Below are 20,481 nucleotides of genomic sequence, written 5' to 3'. Positions count from 1 at the left end.
AGGTCACCTTGACAAAGGTTTAGAAGTAAAAATCTTTGCGGCCTGCGATCTTTCTGAGCCAGTTAATAGGAAGCCACCCACAAATTCCGTTGGCAGGAGTTGCGTGAAGATTATCTCAGCCAAAACTTCATTTTTGCATGATTTACATCCAGGGTTATAACTGTTCCAAAAAAAAATGATCAAGCCTTCAATAAAATTTTGGCAAGCATTGTGGTAGAGAATGAATTTTGGAAGGACCAACTTAATTTATTTTGATGAACTTTCCCTATGAGCAAAATCTCAGGCATTGTAAATCCCAGAGATTATGATAGTGTTATCCTCTCTAATGCCTCCTCTTAGTTTACATTTGATGAATGTCACACAATTATTTGCTGTGAGCTCATTTGTCATGCTCAGTACAGAATTAGCTGGGTTTGTCTTTTTTCCTTCTCCTTTGCTAATGACTGGCTGGATTATCTGTTTTTCTGGATTTCTATTTTATGTGTTTAATTGGCTTCTGGTCAGTGGAAATGATTCCTTTGGACAAACGTGTTTGCCTTTAAACACATTTATCTTTCCCAACCTGTATTCTTCCTTCCTCCTTCCCCCTTTCATGATCTACTAATTCTTCTTTAATACTTCCGTGTTCTGGTACAAGATGAAAGGGTGGCCTCACATTAGTTGGCATTTAAGAGAAACGTGAGAAGTTTCTCTTTAAAAAACATAAGAGTTCGGATCATCTATAGAATACTAGATCATCATCCATCCCAATTTGCAAAAGACAGTACATTAAACACAGAAGAAAACAGAAATATGTTCACAAGGCTCTAGAATACTAGAAAATCTGTCACAGAATCCATTCATCTCTACAATTTCTGAAACATGCTTAGAAACATTGGTATGGCTCTTTAAAAGCAGATTTGGGTTTTACCTAACCATAAAACAAAAAAACACATTTATCATTCAGAAGAGTTAGGAAGACAAGTGGAACAAGTTATAAGGAGGTTCAAGAACATAAAGACACCCAAAGTGGTGTCAGGAAAATGAATTCAGCATAGCGAACTTCATCTTAACTTCCTGGCTTGCTGTTGCTGGCAAACATAACTTCCAGCATAAGACAAGTACTGCTGTAACCAGCATGGAATGACTAAATCTCCAAAATGACTCTGGGCTCAGCAAGAGCACATTTGCTTCCTGCTGCTCAAAGAACTCACAGAAAGGATAAATGTATGCACTGATGCACTGATGTAGACACACACACACTACATGTCAGAGGCACAGTCTTGTCGTGAAACATTTACAGTGTACAGAGAGCACAGCATAAGACAACAGAGAGCTCTTTTCTATATACTTTATATGCTTGGGTAGTTCACAAGGAAAACAATCACTTGTCCTGCACAGTTATTGTAACAGGACATCTATTTTATTTTTTTGCATTGTTGAAAATGTTCATATGAAAAGAGAATTGGTAATAGCACAGCTCAACCTACAATCATTAAACATGTTTAGACATTCGTAATTCCAGTAATTTACCTCCTACATCAAGTATAGTAAATGGCAACTCAGTCGATTACAGAACCAAATTTTAAACTTCCTTGTTGACAGCATGTCTTCGGATGTTATTTCCAATAAATTTCTCACTTCTTGATGAAACAGCTAGCTCAGCTTGTAGAGCTCTCTCCTTCCCAGAGAACATGAAATAAGTTGGTAGAAATTAAAATATGAGAAATGATGTATAAAACTGTAATGGAACCCTTGATCTGTGCTTTCCACCTCCACAGTGTGCCCTGGCATCTCTTCTCACTGTTTTAACACTAGTTACCCTTTCTCCTTGCAGGCATAAAATCTCCTGAGTCAATTTGAGGATTAAAGTATGGAAGAGTTATGACAAGTGGATTTATTCCTTAGCAAAGAATTTTGGTTGTTTCAGAGCCAGAGCCATTCAAACAAGAGACTCAGGAGGGATCAACACCTGAATGAGCCCCAAATAACACTCTTCTTTCTTGACTACTCATCATGGCCAAGACTAATCATCTTCCAGATGTTTCTGTGTGCTGAGGTTCCCCACTGCCGTACATAAGCCACATTGTGGTAGGTACAATCTAGCCTGAATTATCATCTCCCTGGTTTTCATTAGTATCATAGCTTTTGCACAGTCATCAAGGCAACATATAATGACTTGAGTGTGAGGAGATAGAGTTCCACACTGTAGAAAGGCTTCTATAGTAATGTAGTGGGCTAAGCACACTCAAGCTGCCTGGAAAATTCAGCAGGCTTTTAACACTTACCACACAGAGTGTCAGACTTATCAGCAAACTTTTGTTAAGGCAAAGCAGCATTAATTATATCAGCCCCATACCCATTCATTCATGCCCTTCTCCCCTCAGAACTGTGACGGCACACAACAGAATAAAAAGTCTTAAGTGAAAATACGGGAAAAATTTTAAAACCAACTCCTTCAGAAAACATGCACAGTTGTACCAAATATCAGCCATGTTAGAGCTGCAAACATACACTACCTACACAGAAACCAACTTAAGAGAGGTGAATAATTGTATGCATTCAATCTCCTGAGGGATTTCAGAGGAAACGTGAGTCTGCCATGGCAATTCTTTACATCTCCAGCTGCAGACACTGCTGATAAATCATATAAGATGTGAGCAGGGTAGAGAGTGATAAAAAGTACAGCTCAAAAAGCCACAGAAAGAAAATATATTTAAGTGAATAAATAAATAAGGCAAGAAGAATGCTAATCTATTTTTTCAACAGATGTTTAGCTTCACATTCCAAACCCAGTAACATTTGGCATAGCAAAGATGAAACAGTGCAAGAAACGGATGGAAAATACCCAGCAGTGACTAGGAAAGTAGCTAACTCCTTAGTGCCTATCTTGCCTTAAGAAGAGCTTTTAACTAGCACATGGCATGCACTTTCTTTCATCTGTATGGATTAATTTCTCCCACTGGAGCTATGTCCAGCATTTTAAATAAGGGCAAGAGAAGATCAGCTGTGGCAGGCATTATTCACCAGTAAAACAAGTGTAATCATGTTCATCATTTAAACATCTTCATCCTATTAGTTTCATAATAAGCTTTTAATGATTTCTTCAATAAAAGACTCAAAGACCAACCCTACAAGTTGGAGAGTGCTCCATTGTCCCGTCAAGCCGTTCTCTCCACCATCGATCGCAAAGATAAAAATCAATCAGAACTAAGCAGGCTGAAGTTAAAAATAAATTGCACCGATTGATTTCTGTTAAGACCTTTGGCTCCTAGTTAAAAAATTGAGGAAAGAAAGATATATTTGAACATGGTGCATTTAGCCTCTATGAAAATAATGAGAAGGCTTCAGACCAGGAAATCAAAGTTTAATTTCTCCCCTTCTATCTCATTTCACTAAGAGGCTTCAAAAAAAAAAAAAAAAAAAAAAAAAAAAGAGAGAGGAAGAAAAGAAAAGGAGAATACAGGAGAATACATAGCCACTTTTCCTTTCTTTATTCTTGGGGAAATTTCTTACTTAAGTTATTAAATTGACGTCTTGAGAACTGAAGCTGGGTATCCCTATGAATTGGTACCATCTCAGCTGTGACTGGTGATCAATGTCTACTCAAGTATTTGATTCAAAGCCAGCCTTAAATACTTAATAAACCTGAAACATATGCTCATGTCTTACTATCCAAGTTTTCTAAATAACCATAGTTATAAGCAGTAATAGTAATAAACTATCTGAGCTAAGCTTAACATAAATCATAGAATGATTATGGTTGGAAACATCACTAAGATTATCTACAGTCCAAAGGCAACCCATCACCACCATGCCCACTAAACCACGTCACTCAGCGTGGCATTTATGCTTTTCTTGAACACCTCCAGGGACAGTGACTCCACCACCTCCTTGGGAAGCCTGTTCCAATGCATCACCTCTATTTCTTAGAAGTTCTTCATAACATCCAACCTGAACCCCCCCCCGGCACAACTTAAAGCCATTACCTCTCATCCTACATTGTTCTCCTATAAGATACATGTCACACAATAATTATGAATTTCTTTTCCTCTACAAAATCTTAAAGAGAATTTTTCCCCCTCATCTAAGATCTTAAGCTAGAAAGAATCACTTTTTTCTTTAAGACTGAAGAAAAAAACAAAACAAACAAACAAAAAAAACAACTAGTATTCATAAAGACATCAATTTGGATTAAAATAGAATTCGATTCAGCTAAGATTTTTGGACACACACAGATGAGATGCCAAGCATTCAGAAAACACTATAACACTGATAGGTGCCACAAGAAGCTACCAGTAATTATGGGCAAATGCTGACATCTGTGTGCTCTAAGGAGACTTTCTGATGAGAAAGAACACTGATTTGCTTGAACAGCTTTTGGCAGAAATGTTTGCTCCTGTGAGCCAGAGGAATTATTTGGATCTGTATTATGAGAGTTGCACAAAGCTGCATCACATAGGAACATCTGGGGAAATTCTGGGTTTGCTTGTTCTTACTCATCTGAGTGAGCAGACTGAGACACTACTCTGCTGTACATTTCTCTGAATTAAGCAAAAACTTCTAAGTACAAAATTATTTCAGGGGTTAATAAGAGCGTTTTGACTTAAACTTTTCACATGGAATGCTTGCTGCATATGTAAGCTGTGACTGACCACCATCCTCTGCTCCTAAATGTTAATGCTGCCATCCCATCTCATTCAGGAGGGTTATTAATACCAGCCAAGACACATCTTCCATGCTACCTTACACTTCCCGCTTTCATCATATCACTCTCAGAAGAAAGGACAACCACCAGAGCAGCTTGGCTTTAGGGAATGAAACCTTCACATATCCCAGGACAACCTAAATCAGAGGAATCAAGAGTCAAGAGACAGCTGTGGTTCTTGAGGTTCCCAGAAGGTCAGATCACAGATGAAAAAAAGATGCTAGAAGCAGATAAAAAGATGCAAGTAATCTTTCCAAGAGAAGGGGTCAGGGGAAAGACAATAGCAGTGATTAATATGGGAATGCCTTGCAAGTACGTGGGGACCAGGCACGAAAAACCCTCTTATGAATTTCAGCCTGCACCTTGATAAATTATGCTATGGGAGTAGAAAAGGAAAGAGGCTCCCATGTTCTCATTCTATAAAGGCTTTGGAAAGTGATAATGTAGTGCCTCTCAGCATGCCTCTCTGGTTAATGGTGCAAGAAACTTCTCATCTAAACTGGAAATGGAGTAGAGCCTGATGTACACAGGAGACCCTTTTCAAATAGAGCTTGCAGGTTCCAATCCTTGTCCTTACAAGGTGAGACCACCAGGCTCTAGCCCTAGAGACAGATTTGAGTGTCCATCTCTGTCCTGGGTTCAGTTGGTACAGAGCTGACTGTGGCTGGTATGATGCCATGTTTTGGTTTTAGAATAAAAACAATGTTGATAACACACTGATGCTATATTGTTGCTGAGCAGTGCGATATAGAATCAAGGATGTTTCAGCTTTTCAGCTTCTCATACTGTTCCACCAGTGTTGAGTGGCACAAAGAGCTGGGAGATGACGGAATCAGGACAGCTGACCAAAGGTATATAAGGTATATAAGGAATCAGGACTAGCCAAAGGTATATACTCCATGCAATACGATATAATGTGAAAAAAGTATAAAACAGGAGAGTTGGCCGGTGCAGGGTTAGCTGCTGCTCAAGGACTGGCTGGGCATCAGTTTGCAGGTAGTGAGCAATTGCTTTGTGCATCACTTGTTTTGTATATGTCATTATCATTTCTGTTCTTTCTCTTCTCCTTTTCTGTCTTAGTAAATAGCTTTTATCTCAACCTACGAGTTCTACCTTTTTTTCCAATTTTCTCCCCCATTCAACTGGGAGGTGGGCGAGCAAAACACCATGTGGCATTTCATTGCTTGCTGGGTTGAATCACAACCATCTCCAAAGGGATTCACTTGGACTGGCAAATTCAAACCAGATATTAGATTCTTCTAAAACTCACAAGACTTTGATGTGCCCATAAACTCTGTCACTGCCATGGAAGCACTGAAAGTCTGAGCCACACTTCAAATGGACTTCAGCTGAAGGTGGTACAGATTTCCTTTACCAGCCCAGAGAAAAATAAAGGCATAAAAAACAGTTGTGATGGATATTGATTGCCCATCTGCACATCTCTGCAATCTACAGCCAGTTCAAACCAAACAGGCCAAAGTTACCTTGAGGGTCTATCAACTATCAACTCACAGAGACACAAACTTAAGGGAGAAATGGGGACAGCGTTAACTGGATGCAGAGCTGAACTGGCATGACCTCTGGGAGGAAAGCCACACACCAAGGAGTTTACACAGGGAGAACACAAGAAGATTGATAGGGAGGAGAAACATGTTCTGTCTACATCTATAGCTGAGGGGTGGGAGTTGGAGGAAATATTTTTCACATATCAAATCCTTCCCCAAGTTTCTTAAGATCTCAGGAGTATGCCCAAAAGTTTATCTGTGCATTTTTTACCTCCATCAATTCTAATCTCATAAAAAATATTGCCTATCTCTGTAAACTTGATCTCACTCGCATCCTCAGGCCACCAGCACTGTAACATCAGTACTGCCAGCAACCTTCATGCTAAACTGGAGAGTTTCATCTTTATTACTGTCCCTCACCTGACACCTGGGGATCTGTGGGAAAATCCAGTCCTTAGCTAGGCCTGCACTGAGTTGGGAAGTGTCTGCAGACTCCATTGGTAGTTAGACATGTCCAGCACTCCACACACCCACTGAGTTATCACACTTGAGATAACTACATTACCCTTAAGTAACCTGGAGTGACTTGGCAATTATTAGCTCCCTCTGCCAGCCTTAGGTCTGCCTACATAAATGGTGCTTTCTGAAAAATAATGGGGTTTTACAGGAAAGTTGATTCCCAGCAATTGCACTGCCATTTTTAATACCTCCATTAATTCTCAGACTACCACAAATAAGCAACACTGTACTGAAACTTTTTCATCCCAGACTTTTCCACTCCCTGCAATAAGTGAAGATGTCTGCTCATGCTTTCTTGCATTTTCAGTGGAACTTTTTCGTTTGTTGGCAAGGAAACTTACACAGAATGTTTCAGCTCTTCCTTTTCATAGCTACTCCAAAGAGCTACAACATTGACATTATTTTCTTACTTAGAGAAAAAATAAGTTTTTCCTCCAAACAACGCTTCTCACTAAAAATACAATTTTCTGCAAAATAATCCCCATTTTCATTAAAGCATATTGCATTCTAGTTTCTTTTCAGCAACTTGAACAATTCCTTCAGAAACCCTGATACGTGACTTGATTGAAAATTCTTTTCCCCAGAACAATACTGATTTATTTTTACTGTAGAAATTCTACAAGCCATCAATAAACTAGACACATACATAAAACAAAAGCCAATCCCTGCTCCCTGAGTCCTATAACATAGGCTGTGCATGTGAGAATACCACAGCAGTTCAGGTAATTGTCACGAAGTCAACTCTTACAGACAGTTTTCAGGTTATGTCTGTGCCTGAGTTTAGAAAGAGATACAAATTCTGCAGCAACTATAAGACAACACTTAGAAGAAAAGGCGTGGCACAACCATGGAGAAATTACTGGCTCCTCTATTGCACAGCTATGTAATTGGACATCACTGACATTGACCTCGATGGCAAAGTTGTGGCTAATATTTCCTTTACTTTCATGAAATGAGCTCCTTTTTGGTACAGTAAATAAATATACACTTTATATCATATTCCAAGGTTTTCTCACAACTACACAATTCACATTGCAAGCTCTATGAATTTTAAGTACTATCTATGAAGAAAGGAGCTCATAGTGGCTCCTGGCTGCACCGGAGCAATCCTGGGAACAGAATAAAATCTCAACACATAACAGAGGGCAAAATTTTCTCTTAATGGATCAGCTTATACAGAATTACCCAATCTTAGAGCTGTGCTGGGCATCCTTCAACAACTATTGATCAATCCAGCAGAAAGTCAATCAATAAATTCAGAGTAATCGTTTACTGTTCTATTCATAAGGATTCTTCCTACTCTCTCCTCATAGCTATTTCTTTGCTCCTTCTTCATTGCTTTTCACTTTTCTCATCATATACTATGTTATTTACCTATGTTATATGCCTAGTAGCCAAGCCTGAGTTTTTTCAACCTCTCTTTAAAAACAAGTTTCTTTCAAGCATTCTTTTTATTTCTTTGCACCGTGATTCAGGATGATTCTTCCAGAAGCACTGCACAACACCACATCACATACAGGAATCATTTACTTTTAAGGACTTTATAACATTTTCCATATTCTTCCTTCCCTGTGCATTATGCACCATAATATTATACATACTTTGGGTATAAAGTTATACAGGTTAACGATACAGGCTTGCTTATCAATTTCATTAGAAGGGACATGCACTAGTGAATAACTGCATACAGATAATCTAAAATGATACAAATAGCTGGGATACACCTGTCTTAATTTTAGCTGTTGAAAAGTTAGGGTCTTCTCTAAGCCATAATTAGGTATCTTCTACCATTGATGAGAAAAGTACATTCCGAGAGAGACCTTCTGCATCCTGCAGTAAGTCTCTGGGAGAAAATGAATTGCTTCTGATAGTTTTCATCTGTCTATTCACTTTAGGGGAACACAGACTACCAGTTTAGACTGAAAACATAATGCTTTCATGATGAACATTACAAGAAACGTTCTACTCTCTACTTTACAGCATTACTTCTGATTTGCTTCAGCACTGACAGGTTGAAACTCATACACCTATCATTTATGCAGTTATTAAGCCTCACCAGGTTCTTAACACTTAAACTGATATTTATTTATTCACCTGTCTAATATTTAAAATTCAGAAGAGCTGGCTCCCATATTCCTGTCCTAGATTATCCAGACAGAATGACATACGTGAGATGCTGCGCACAGCAAATCTAACATATCCCATAATAGGTTTCTGAGACTCACATGGTCTGTGAGACTAATACATCCAGGACACATCACTCCTATATATGTACCAGGCAAACACTGCATAACCTATCGACCATGTGCTGAACACAGTGGATTTAACACACCTTCAGCACAGCAAGGCATGTGCAGCTAATCTGAAGTGTTATTGGAGTACTCCATAGACTCAATCAGTATCCAGTTTCTACAGCCAGTACAGGCTGGCAGATGGCTGGAAATCCCACAAGTGGGATGTTAAAAAGGAAGGAAAAGTGATAGAAAACCTGTGAAAGGGAAAGCCTTCTCCCCAAACCGGCAGAAATATTCAGTTTGTGCATTTAAAATTTTTAAGAAGTGTCAGTATGTGATTTTCACTTTGAACATCAACTATGCTGAAATAAAACAGCGCTAAAGCTATTCAAGGCACTTGAAGTATTACATATATATACACATGCATGTTTGTATACAAACACATTTATTTTTTAAACTTGAAGCAATTAGCATCTATTAGTGAGCCTGGAGGACTGTTTCCATCCTTGCTAACTTGAGGCAGAGGCATGCACACACCAGGCAGATGTCCCATGCTTCAAAATAGATCAGCCTTCTTTTAACATACGTGAGAGACACGGAATGGGAAACACCTGTGGGGCTTCGTGCTTGCCATAAAGGATTGGATTCTATACAACACCCTCAGCCATGAGTATAAAATGCCAGATAAAAACAATCTCTCAAAAGTACTCTTTGGATTGTACATCCTATTGGAAAGTATACCAATTGGAAAGACGTTACCTTTAGTGAAATTGTGACTTGCTAAATTGCAGCAGCTACATTCCCAGTATATTCAGCAATCCCAGTATATAACAGCAATCAGCCTTCTCCAGGACAGCTCGCTCCTCTGCACAAAACGAGGAGGCCCCAGTGCTATTCACATACACACAGTTTCCATATTGCAGTCTTCCCAGGTCATATGGATGCAATCCTCCACCTAATCCCATTGCAGAATTTATCAGCCCTCCCTGTAAACTCACAATTTCACAACAAATGGAGCAGAACTTCCAATTTGGATCATTCAAAAAAAAATGTTCCCTCAAGAATGAGAAACAGGAGCTTAGCTTAAGCCAGTCTTAGCCAAAAAGGAAGTACGTATCTTTCCTTTACCACCTGGCTCAAAGCTTCATCTCATTTCATTCATCCTTTTCAGCAAGGGGGACAGCTGGTTACCATCAGCATGCGTGTAATCCCTGTCTCCAGACTTTTCTATATCCTAAAATTACTGCAACATAGAGTACAGACTTCACTTTTGGCACATCTTCAGGAATTACTCTTTCATATCGTATGATTCATTCTCACAGTTCCATAGGTAAGAAGAACTGGCCATATTCCATTTTTTTTAGAAAATCTCATAAACAGGTAGATTCTCATTTAATTTGTCACTTTCTCCTCATCTACAAAACCATCATCAATTGGCTGGCAAATTTACAGCCATCCTCTACTTTGAAGGTGCCCTGTAACATCTTTTTTCAATCTCTCTGCTGTTTACTTCCCACTGCAAATCTTTGTTCAATCCATTAGCGTTACTAGTCTGTCAAATTAGCATAAACCTTTCCATTTGTTAAAATGATCACTCACTCCTCTCCTTTGCTCTTCTCTGTTCTTTTCAGTTCGTCAATAGCTTATTTGCATTTTTCAAGTAGACACAACAATAGCAAGTTAGAGTTTCTGTGACACACATGGACCCTCATGATTATTGATGAGTGAACTTTCAAAATATATCAGATTCAGTATGAGACAAATGAGTAACAGAGACATCAATTGTTTTGCTTCAGACTGCATAGCCAATCTACAGCAGGCAGGTACACACTCACTCCCTGCTTTTTGTGATTTGTGATCACATGCACTTGTCCTAAAAATATGCCTTCTCTCTTGCACAGAACAAATAACTTGCGCAGTCAGAATTCATGTCATGTTCTTATCAAGTCAACGTACCTGGATAAAGATATATTCATCCTGAACAACAAGGGAGTTGATGTCAATGGAGCGTGAAAATGGCCCACTCCTTTTGGTCTCTGAGCACTCCTGGATCCGACAGGTCAAATAGTGGGTGTCTGTAATGGGAAAATATGTACACATGAGAAGCGGCCATACAGGAGTCTGCTGTCTGAAAACGTCATCAGCAGTTCAAAATAAGGTCTCTAATGGGAAGTCTTAATCTCATCTCCAGCTCCCTAAACATTAGCATAAGATCTACTTATATCTTTTAAAATAAGTGTTCACTGGGATCAGGAATTTATCACACTTCCGCACCTACTGTTCCCTTCCCCATTGTGCAGACATTCCCCAGGCAAGTAAAGTTCAAACCATAAACGAAGGATACAAATAATTAATGTGGCACAAAACTGATAACGCTTGTGTCTGGAGGGAAGACAGGAAGCCCCTCACGGTAATGGCATGCCCTGTCAGTCCTTGGCATTGCTTGAGAGAAAGAATAAGAGTGGAAGAAGAATATGAAGGAAAAAAAGACATAAGGCAGTCAAGGTGCTACAAGAAAGGGGCCTGAATAAGAAGGCAGTCATATAGCCAGATGCTCAGTGGTTAAGCAGAAACAGGATCACCTCCAACAATTTGGCAGGGATTACAGGAGATTAAGCATTGTTTCACTCAAGCTAAGAAAAAAAAATTGTGAAACAGAACCATCAGAGCATAGCACTGCGTCTCTGGATGTATGTAATCTAAATATGTCATCTCTGCCTTTCAACTGTTCTTCTGAGAAGTGCAAATTAGGAAGAAAACGAAAATACAACTAAAATGATGGCTGCAGTGATAAAAGGGTCATATCTTTTACACTGCAGCACTTTTACAGACTTCTTAGCTTCAAGCACTTGTTGACTTTTCTACAAAGGGTGAGAACATACCATACAGGAAGAAAGCTGAGCTTATAATGGCTGAAGTGAGATTGATGCAGCGCTTTTAGTTCCCATGATGGCACCTATTAGTAAGGATCTTGCTGAACTGTGCCCAAAAAGATAAAAGAGAACTTCAAAAGAGAAGTAGCCTGGCAAAGCTGCTTACAGGATTCTCAATCCCATAAACTTGTTATTGTCCTTTGTCTGTGTCTTTGGAAACAGCAAAATGCGTTTAACTGAAAAGCAGTGAGGGGCACAGCTGAGATTCTCTGACAATGCTAACTACCATTTCAGGTTCAAAACCAAATTTTTCCAAGTTTGGCAGTTTTGCCTTCCATCACCAAGTCCCACTTATTGACTCTAAGAATGCAAAATGAAAACAAAGCAAGTAAGAGATATTGACTCTAAAAAATGCCACAAACAGCCATTAAACTTGAATCTAATAGAAGCTCATGACTGGCTTCATGGACTGAAGGTCCATGGTTCAAGGCTGCAGACCTGTTAGATGCACTGGGAATTCCAGGTTAATAAAGGCTACACAGCTGATTCAAAGCAGTTGCATACATCTGGTGCTAAAATGAAAGGCAGTCCCACTGATGATGCTGAAGCAGCAGCAATGGTTGCCAGTTCCAGCTGCCAATTATCTTGGGATAATTAATGCATATGGTGTACACTAGAATATGTCTGACCTAGAGACAGTGCCAAATAACTGGAGTATCAGAGGAGTTGTGCTTTCTTCCAACACAAAATTCCAGCAGCAGCAGAGAAGTCAGATTCTTAGGTGGGATAAATTAAGGCTTTTCATCAACTGACATGTCCAGACTTGGTCTGGAGTTGTTATTTATGTCCTGCATGTGGAATCTAAGACATTGAAGCAACTTCTCAGAAAACAAGAGGGCTCCCCATATCTCCATTCAACTCAAAGAGCTCAGCAGCCCTGATTTGTTCTTTGAGGTAGCACTAAAATTAGGCAGAACAAGGAGGAAAGGTCAGGAGCTGTATTTTTAGAAGCTCATTCCCTCCAGTATGTTCTCCCACACAGTCGCCTGGATATTCTTATCCCTCTGAAAAAGGGGATAATTGGCTGCTGTTGAGTGACAGAATGGGAGGAGGAATAAAAACCTGTCACAAATAAATGCAAATAAACCACAAGTGTTGACATGACAACTAGCTTCCTGCCTACTGAGAAATGTGTCATTTTGAGTGTGCTACACCAGCAATCAAATACACTCAAAGAATGGCACCAAATTAATATTCATAGGAAGCTGGTGGTGGAGAAGGAGAGTCGTATCCTACCCATTTTCTGCTTAGTCTCTTGTTTACTTATTTTCATGTATTTTACAACACAAAATCTGCAAAAGAAAACAAGAGAAGAAAAAATTTGTCTTCAAATCTGTCTGCCCTTTGGTTCAAAACTAAGTTCAATTTTGAGTTTCTTTCTGATGTCCCAGAGAAAATGAAAAACGATCCCTTTTACAGCACCTTAAAAATCAGGTAAAAATATGACAGAGTATAGCAAATAGTAACTTCTGGGCAAGAAAAAAAGTCATCCAGCGTAACAGACATCCAGGTGGGCATTTTGCAAAGTCAGAGGATCAAACTAGAGAAAAACCCAAACCAACAGTTAAGACTAGGATATGCAAAAACTCAGAAAATGCAAAGACAAAAATTTCAAGACCAGGAAGGCTGGTTTTCTTCAAGTGAACAGAAGCTGGGGAGCCAAATTCTAAAAGCAGTAATTTCAGAAGACCTTATGCAGCCATTTTCTAAAATAATCAGCATCTCCTTTCTAACATTCAAGTTGCCCCTGCATTTTTCACCTAGCATTCAGTATACACTGGAGTACTGCTGAAAGCAGGAAACAATCTGAAGTCCCTATCCAAGCTACCTGAAGGGTAAGATCCCTTGAGGACTATGCTCTTATTTACAGAGCATATCTTCATCTGTATAGATAGGATTGGGCCCCCCCCAAAAAACCCAAAAATATCAAATAAAAAAGAAAGGAACATCTACCACCAAAGCTGTTAAGTCTCTCTTCTCTGAAGGGAGCTCGATTTTCATCCCTTTTTAGGAAAGCCAAGAAAAAAAAGTATGGCACATGCCCAAGCTGGGCACTAACCTTGTAAAGTCTTGCTGACTTTCCCATGGAAGATGTATGCCTTATAAAAAGTTGGATTTGATTTGAGGATTATTTCCAGTTTGTATAATGTTCCATACAACACCAGAATTAGAGACTTTCTTTTTCCACTCCTTCTTCCTTTTCAGCGCAAAAAGAGTTGAGATTTCCTAGCTGGCCTCAACAACTACTTGTGCTTATAACCCAATATCTAGTTACTTTCTCAGCCCATCTGTCAATGAGACAATATAGACATTGAGCAGTTCAGATCATAGAATCACAGAATTGTAGGGGTTGGAAGGGACCTCCAGAGATCATCGTGTCCAACCCCCCTGCCAAAGCAGGTTCCCTACAGCAGGTCGCACAGGTAGGCATCCAGGCAGGTCTTGAACATCTGCAGAGAAGGAGACTCCACCACCTCCCTGGGCAGCCTGTTCCAGTGCTCCGTCACCCTCACTGTAAAGAAGTTCTTGCACACATTGGTGCAGAACTTCCTATGCTGCCGTTTCCAGCTGTTTCCCCTTGTCCTGTCTCCACTCACCACTGAAACAGTCTGGCCTCGCCATTCTGCCCCCCACACCTTAGATATTTATAGACCTGGATCAGGTCCCCTCTCAGTCTTCTCTTCTCAAGGCTGAACAGACCCAGTTCACTCAGCCTTTCCTCATAGGAGAGATGCTCCAGGTCCTTCACCATCTTTGTGGCCCTCCGCTGGACTCTTTCCAAGAGATCCCTGTCTTTTTTGTACTGGGGAGCCCAGAACTGGATGCAGTACTCCAGATGAGGCCTTACCAGGGCAGAGTAGAGGGGGAGGATCACCTCCCTCGACCTGCTGGCCACGCTCTTTTTAATGCACCCCAGAATGCCACTGGCCTTTTTGGCCACGAGGGCACACTGCTGGCTCATGGCCAACCTGTCGTCCACCAGGACACCCAGGTCCCTTTCCGCAGAGCTCCCCTCCAGCAAGTCATCCCCCAACCTGTACTGGTGCATGGAATTATTCCTCCCCAGATGCAAGACTCTACACTTGCTTTTGTTAAACCGCATCCGGTTTTTTCTGCTTTTTTTCTGGTTTTTTTTTTTTTTCAGCAGATGTTCTTCTGCAGCTCCCAACATCCACACCTCCACACAACCCTTCACACAAACTTATCACACTCCAGATTGGGGAATGGCTTTTTCAGAGGTATATCCATTTCCCAGCTAAGGAGCTCAAAACGCTTCCCCACTGCTAATTAACACGGTCTCCCATCTTAAGAATTCAGAGTGTATTTATACTCTTTTTAGAAGAGATAAAGCTGAAGAAAATTCTTGAAATTTGCAGTGAAATGTGCAAGTTAAGACAGCCACAAAGTCCCTTCTTTGCCCACCAGCCATGACTGAGTAGCTCTATGGGGAAGAAGGCGCCCAGGAGGCTTTCTTGTGGTTAAAACCCAAGGATGTGATCCCTTAAAGGAGACTCTGGAGAAGTCAAACCTGCCACTGTGATAGATCTGTGTGGCAGGTTACTGTGACTTGTGATGACACAGGGCAGCACAGGCTCTTAGCAGGGCCTCCAGGCAGCATTAACAAGGCAACTGGAGAAGGCACGGCTAGCCAGCATGGCTAATAGGAAGAAGGGAAGCTGAGGGAAATAAGTTGTTCTGGCAGATTGGCTCAGATTAAAATTAGTATGACAGGGAAGCTTACCAAGGAAAGAGGAAAAAAATGGCTGGAAATGAGGACGCAGGAACGTAGACAGGACTGGAAATTACTCCCTAGGAATTAGTAACCATTGACTTCATCAATCTTTCAAGGGTTTTTTGTTTTGTTTTGTGTCTTTTTTTCCAAATTGACTCTTTTCCCTTTAATCGAAATACTGATTATTGCATCATACCTGTGAGCAGGGAAATTATCACAGTGAACATCAAGAACTGATCTTTCTCAGGAGCATTGGTGGGAGACCAATATCACCTGGTGAGTGTCCCTGTATCTGTAACAGCTCCCCTTGCTTTCAGCCCTGTCCTTCCTCCTTTTACACCGAAGCCAAAGGTACAGTACCTAAGGCTCTTGCTTGCTCTTAAATTTTAGAAATGCAGGCCTAGATTATTATTCAGCAACAATAGTTCTGTCAAAAAAAAAAAAAAGAAAAGAAAAGAAAAAAAAAAGAAAAAAAAAGAAAAAGTGAAAAATTTCATCTGCTGCAAAAGACAGAAACAGTTTGAGAATCAGCCAGGCACTGTAATTCACAGCATCTTACAGATATTAACTGGGACACGGATGCTGGGGAAGATAATTTTTGAAAATGTTAACATTCCTAATGACCAGACAGACAAAACCCAAGAATCAAAGCTGCACCTATGGAAAAGGGAAAACAGGATAGGACTTCCACCTCCCAGCTCCATGAGTTTGATGATAGCCCTGACTCATTTACAGATGAATGATATTCTACTATATCCCAGCACCTGTATATTCTAAGCTCCAGTGTCTGAATTAATATTAGATCAGGTCTTGAATCCCATGAGTAATTGCTGTTAGAGAAGGAAAGAGAAGTCAAATTCATGATTCTAATTCTAAATATCACGCATTAAAAGGAAAAAAAGGGAAAAAAAGAAAGAGTAAAAGACAAATGCCACCTCTAGAACTGCATACTTTTAAAATCGTCAGGAATAGTACATACAGGAATTCTAGCTCCCAACTTGAGCTGAGCAATGGGAATAATCAAATCTGTGTCTCTTAATGCGTCAGTATCTGAACCACAGACCAACCTGAGAGGAGTTAAAAAAACAAAGCCTCCTCTTCCTTCTGCCAACCAGGAAAACTTTAGTCACAAACTTTTTGATCAAGAGGAGATAATTGCAGGGACCCATTTTCCAGCAGGTCTAAGTACCTCAGCCACTTTTCTGAGAGTATGAAGTACCATTTTTGTTACGGAGCCAGCCAGGAGAAAAACTCAGCCTGCGGTTCCTAAGCACACAGAGCTGCACCATTTCACACCAGGTGAGACCATAGCTCTGAGGCAGCCAATGTTTCCTAACACAAGCTAATATTGTTTTAAGCCTTAAGAACTCTAATTGGAGCAAGATAGTTCTTTTGTGCTATGCTTGGCTGGGAGAGGAGCCTTTTCACTGCTGTCCCCCCAGCAGGGCCAGCACAGCCCACTGGGGCCCCCTAAAGGGACAATGCCTTGCTTATGGGCCTATACTGCTGACACTGCTGTTCAAGTCTCACTCTCAGGGAAACCCTCAATGCCATCAATTGCCAATTTCAAAATGCTGAAATTATACATTAAAACAAGAACAAACAGCACGCCCCAAGCAAACAAGGCCCGAAGGAAGAGAGCTGTCTGGGAACTGCAGAAGCATCTTTCAAATGAAGCATGTTCAGCCTTGACGCATCCAGTATTTAAATAGCTGGCTGAGCTAGTTTAAACTTAGTTTGAAAACAGACTTCATCAGCATTTTGTTTACTTAGTTGCTTACTTTTTCACTTGCTTTTTGCCACTTTTCCTAGCATCTCTACAATAACATATGAAGCAGCAAAAGCACTGAAGAAGCCTCCCTACCTTGCCCACCCACCTGCAAGCTTGTTTTGCTCTTTCCCCATACTTAACAAACAGCTGTCACCCCAAAGCTTTATTGCCTGGTTATTTATTCAGCTGCCATCGTAAATAGCAGTGGGAGGCCCATGAATGATTTGGAAGATCCACAGCCTCAGAGAAGTCACCCTGACAGACAGGAGCTTGTTCGCACAGCATCTGGCCTATGCAGCATTCAACTAAACAGAAAATTTGTAACCAACAAAATGGAATCCTTTTCCCCCTAGAAATCGACAACCTCAGTCCTATGCTGCTTTTCTGCACTGTCCCTGTAGCATAAAAGGGACACATCCCATAGCTGAATAGCATTGAGCTGGAATAACACCGGCTCTGCTACAGGAGATGCATTACCATGCTAAAATTCCTGCATGAAATGCTTAAACAGTATAAACAGTGGTGAAAAATTCAACTTCAATACACATTTTATTTGCTGGAGATTAGTTTCACAGGAATCTATGGTTAGATTCATTTCAGTGAGGGGTTAAGATTTTTTTTTCTTTGTTTTTTCCCATTTATACAGGCAATTTTTCCAGGCATGTTTCCAATATGGAGGACATATTCATACATCCTACACAAAACTAAAAAACACCTTTCAAAATGAGTCAAAGGGTACCTGGGGCATAGGGACATCCTAGTTAGAGACGTCTGACTGTAAGCAATTTTTCAGACTCCTTGGTAAAACCGAGCTGTTGTGAACTCCTCTGGAAACACATAGAGGCCGTACTGCACAGCACTGGCAGCACAGCTGTTTATGATTTATACGTGTACCACATAAAATACATGATACTGAAAACAGCTAAACACTGAACAGCACAGACTGTTTCTTAGTCCAACAGATTGTGCTTCCACCCAGGTTCTCTACAGACACACATCCTTCAGCCTCTGAATTCCCCCCAGATTTAAAGGATAAGAATATGCCTCACATCAAACCCCATGATACACATTTTTCCTATCAATTAAAATGTAAATGCAAAGACAAAATGAGCAAAGTGAATTTCAATTCCCACTCCATTCTTGACTCAAAGTGCAAGTTTTCAACATTGACTGCAGGCACTCACGTCCATCAGCTGTCCGGGCTTCCATGTGTACAAGGTCTGGTTCTTTATCCAAACCCATCACAGACCTGGGAGAAAGACAGAAAAAAAGAAAAGTAGTAAAGAGGTGATCTAGAAGGCTGCAATCAGATGGACAGAGCGCGTGGGCTAGCAAAACCAGTTCAACTTTGTGATACCAGGCATATAGTTCCCTGCCTTCTGCCCTCTTTGTAGTCTCTGTTTCTGTGTAGCCTGCTCTCAGGAGCCAACTACTAAACTTAACCTACCTTCCCAGATGCTGGTGAATAAGCCTGCCTGTCCCTTGCCTACAGAAGCAAAACTACAGCAGACATTTCTGTGGTGGCAAAGCTAGCTGGCCCAAGATTCAGTCAAATGAGATCTCTATTTTCATACTGCAAGAAAGATGAGGACACAGCAGACAAACATTTATAGACAGCAAATTAAAAAGGGGTTTTACTCAGATGAATAGTGTGGTGAGATCTGTCCCTTGTTTGCTAGGCAATCTTGCTACTGTTTATCTCAGTTTACCATCTTCAAATCGGGTACACATGCATGGTAAACTTCAGACAAGAAATTGCAAGCGAGTATTCATTATTCACTCCATGTCATAGCCCCTGATACTCACGTAATAAGGCATGAGTTTCTCTAAACCTTAGGGGCTGACTACCTCAAGTCAAATCTTCATGTGCATTTTTCTTTTATTCCCTAAAAACATTTTGCAAGACACACTACAAAGACAGTTTTTCTCTTGGCAAAGGGAAAGTCAAGCCCAGAACAGAAATGTTATTCTTAGTGTTCTGGCTGATAAGAATCACTAGGAGGTGAACATTTAGTCCTAGCAATGGCTGGCAGGGGAAAAAAAAATCCATAGATGTCCACGTGATTTATGGAGCTGCTTCTCCTGAGTTAACCACGGGGTTAGATTAAAAAGGGACAACGACAAAAATCAGTTTCTAATTTGGTGGAAGCTGAATTTGATACAGTAGATTGTAAATAATAGATTCCCTCTGAGCCAACCAACATTCACAATTCCCTAATGCTACGAAGCACTTTCATCACAATCTTTCGTTGCTTATTCCTTGGGGCATCAACAGCTAAAACATTTTTAAAAATAAATAAATAAATAAAAGACATACAAAATACAGACACTCTGATAAATTTTTGTGGTGCTGAAAAAACAAAGCAATTAAAACAACAAGCTTACATACGCCCCAGAATTCAGCTATGTTCAGCCAGTGCTGCAAATGCCAAAATAACTGCACTATGACCCAGAGTGAAGGTAACTGAAAGTGGCTCATCTCGTTAACTACAGCTTCATGCTAACGGTGAACCCACACTGTGAACTGTGGCAAAAACCAACAAAGCAAAAACAAAGCCACACAAGCAGAGTTTTCATCACTCTGCTCCCAGTGAGAAACAGCCTGTTCCTTAATCGCTTCCATCAGTTTCAAGGTGATGCCACAAGGAAGAAAATGCTGTCCATTATCAGTAAGAATGTCAGAAAAGGCCAGAGTCCCTATGACCACATAATTGTTGGGGTCAAATCTTCTGAAAGATCTGAGCACAGTTAAAAGTGGCAGTAAGACAGGTAAGACATTCCTTAAAATGTCAATGAAAAATATTATGAGATAGAGCAAAATACATTACCAATGCACAGAAAGAGCACATCTTTCCAGTCCACAGCAAAATTCTTCTGCCTTTTTCCCATAAGTAGCTATAAATTCTATAATCTCAGTTGTTCAGCAATCACAACTATCATTTACGGCACACCAAATGGGATGGAGGTATGGTGCTCACCAATGTATCTGTGCATCACAACTTTATCAAAGGGGGCAAGGGGGCAGTAATTTTAACACTTTTTGGTAGGATTGAGAGCACATCGAGAATCAACACAATAGCCCTTCCCAGCAGGCTTTCT

The 20,481-nt window shown here is 40.4% G+C and overlaps 1 protein-coding gene across 6 annotated transcripts in view; it reads right to left on the bottom strand.

Moving 5' to 3' along the window:
* Window positions 1-20,481, bottom strand: part of SORCS3 (sortilin related VPS10 domain containing receptor 3) — a 271,002-nt gene that overhangs the window by 70,707 nt on the left and 179,814 nt on the right. For all 6 annotated transcript variants that reach the window (XM_048945765.1, XM_048945769.1, XM_048945768.1 and 3 more), the window contains 2 exons: window positions 18,567-18,631; window positions 10,902-11,020 (listed from right to left, as the gene is read on the bottom strand). In XM_048945765.1, coding sequence (XP_048801722.1) covers window positions 10,902-11,020; window positions 18,567-18,631 — 184 coding nt within the window. The remainder of the gene's footprint in view (window positions 1-10,901; window positions 11,021-18,566; window positions 18,632-20,481) is intronic.

The sequence above is a fragment of the Lagopus muta genome, chromosome 5 (genome assembly GCF_023343835.1).
Source record: "Lagopus muta isolate bLagMut1 chromosome 5, bLagMut1 primary, whole genome shotgun sequence".
Taxonomy (NCBI): domain Eukaryota; kingdom Metazoa; phylum Chordata; class Aves; order Galliformes; family Phasianidae; genus Lagopus; species Lagopus muta.
The sequence above is the reverse complement of the archived record's forward strand: the minus strand, read 5'-3'. Positions and strand labels throughout refer to the sequence as shown.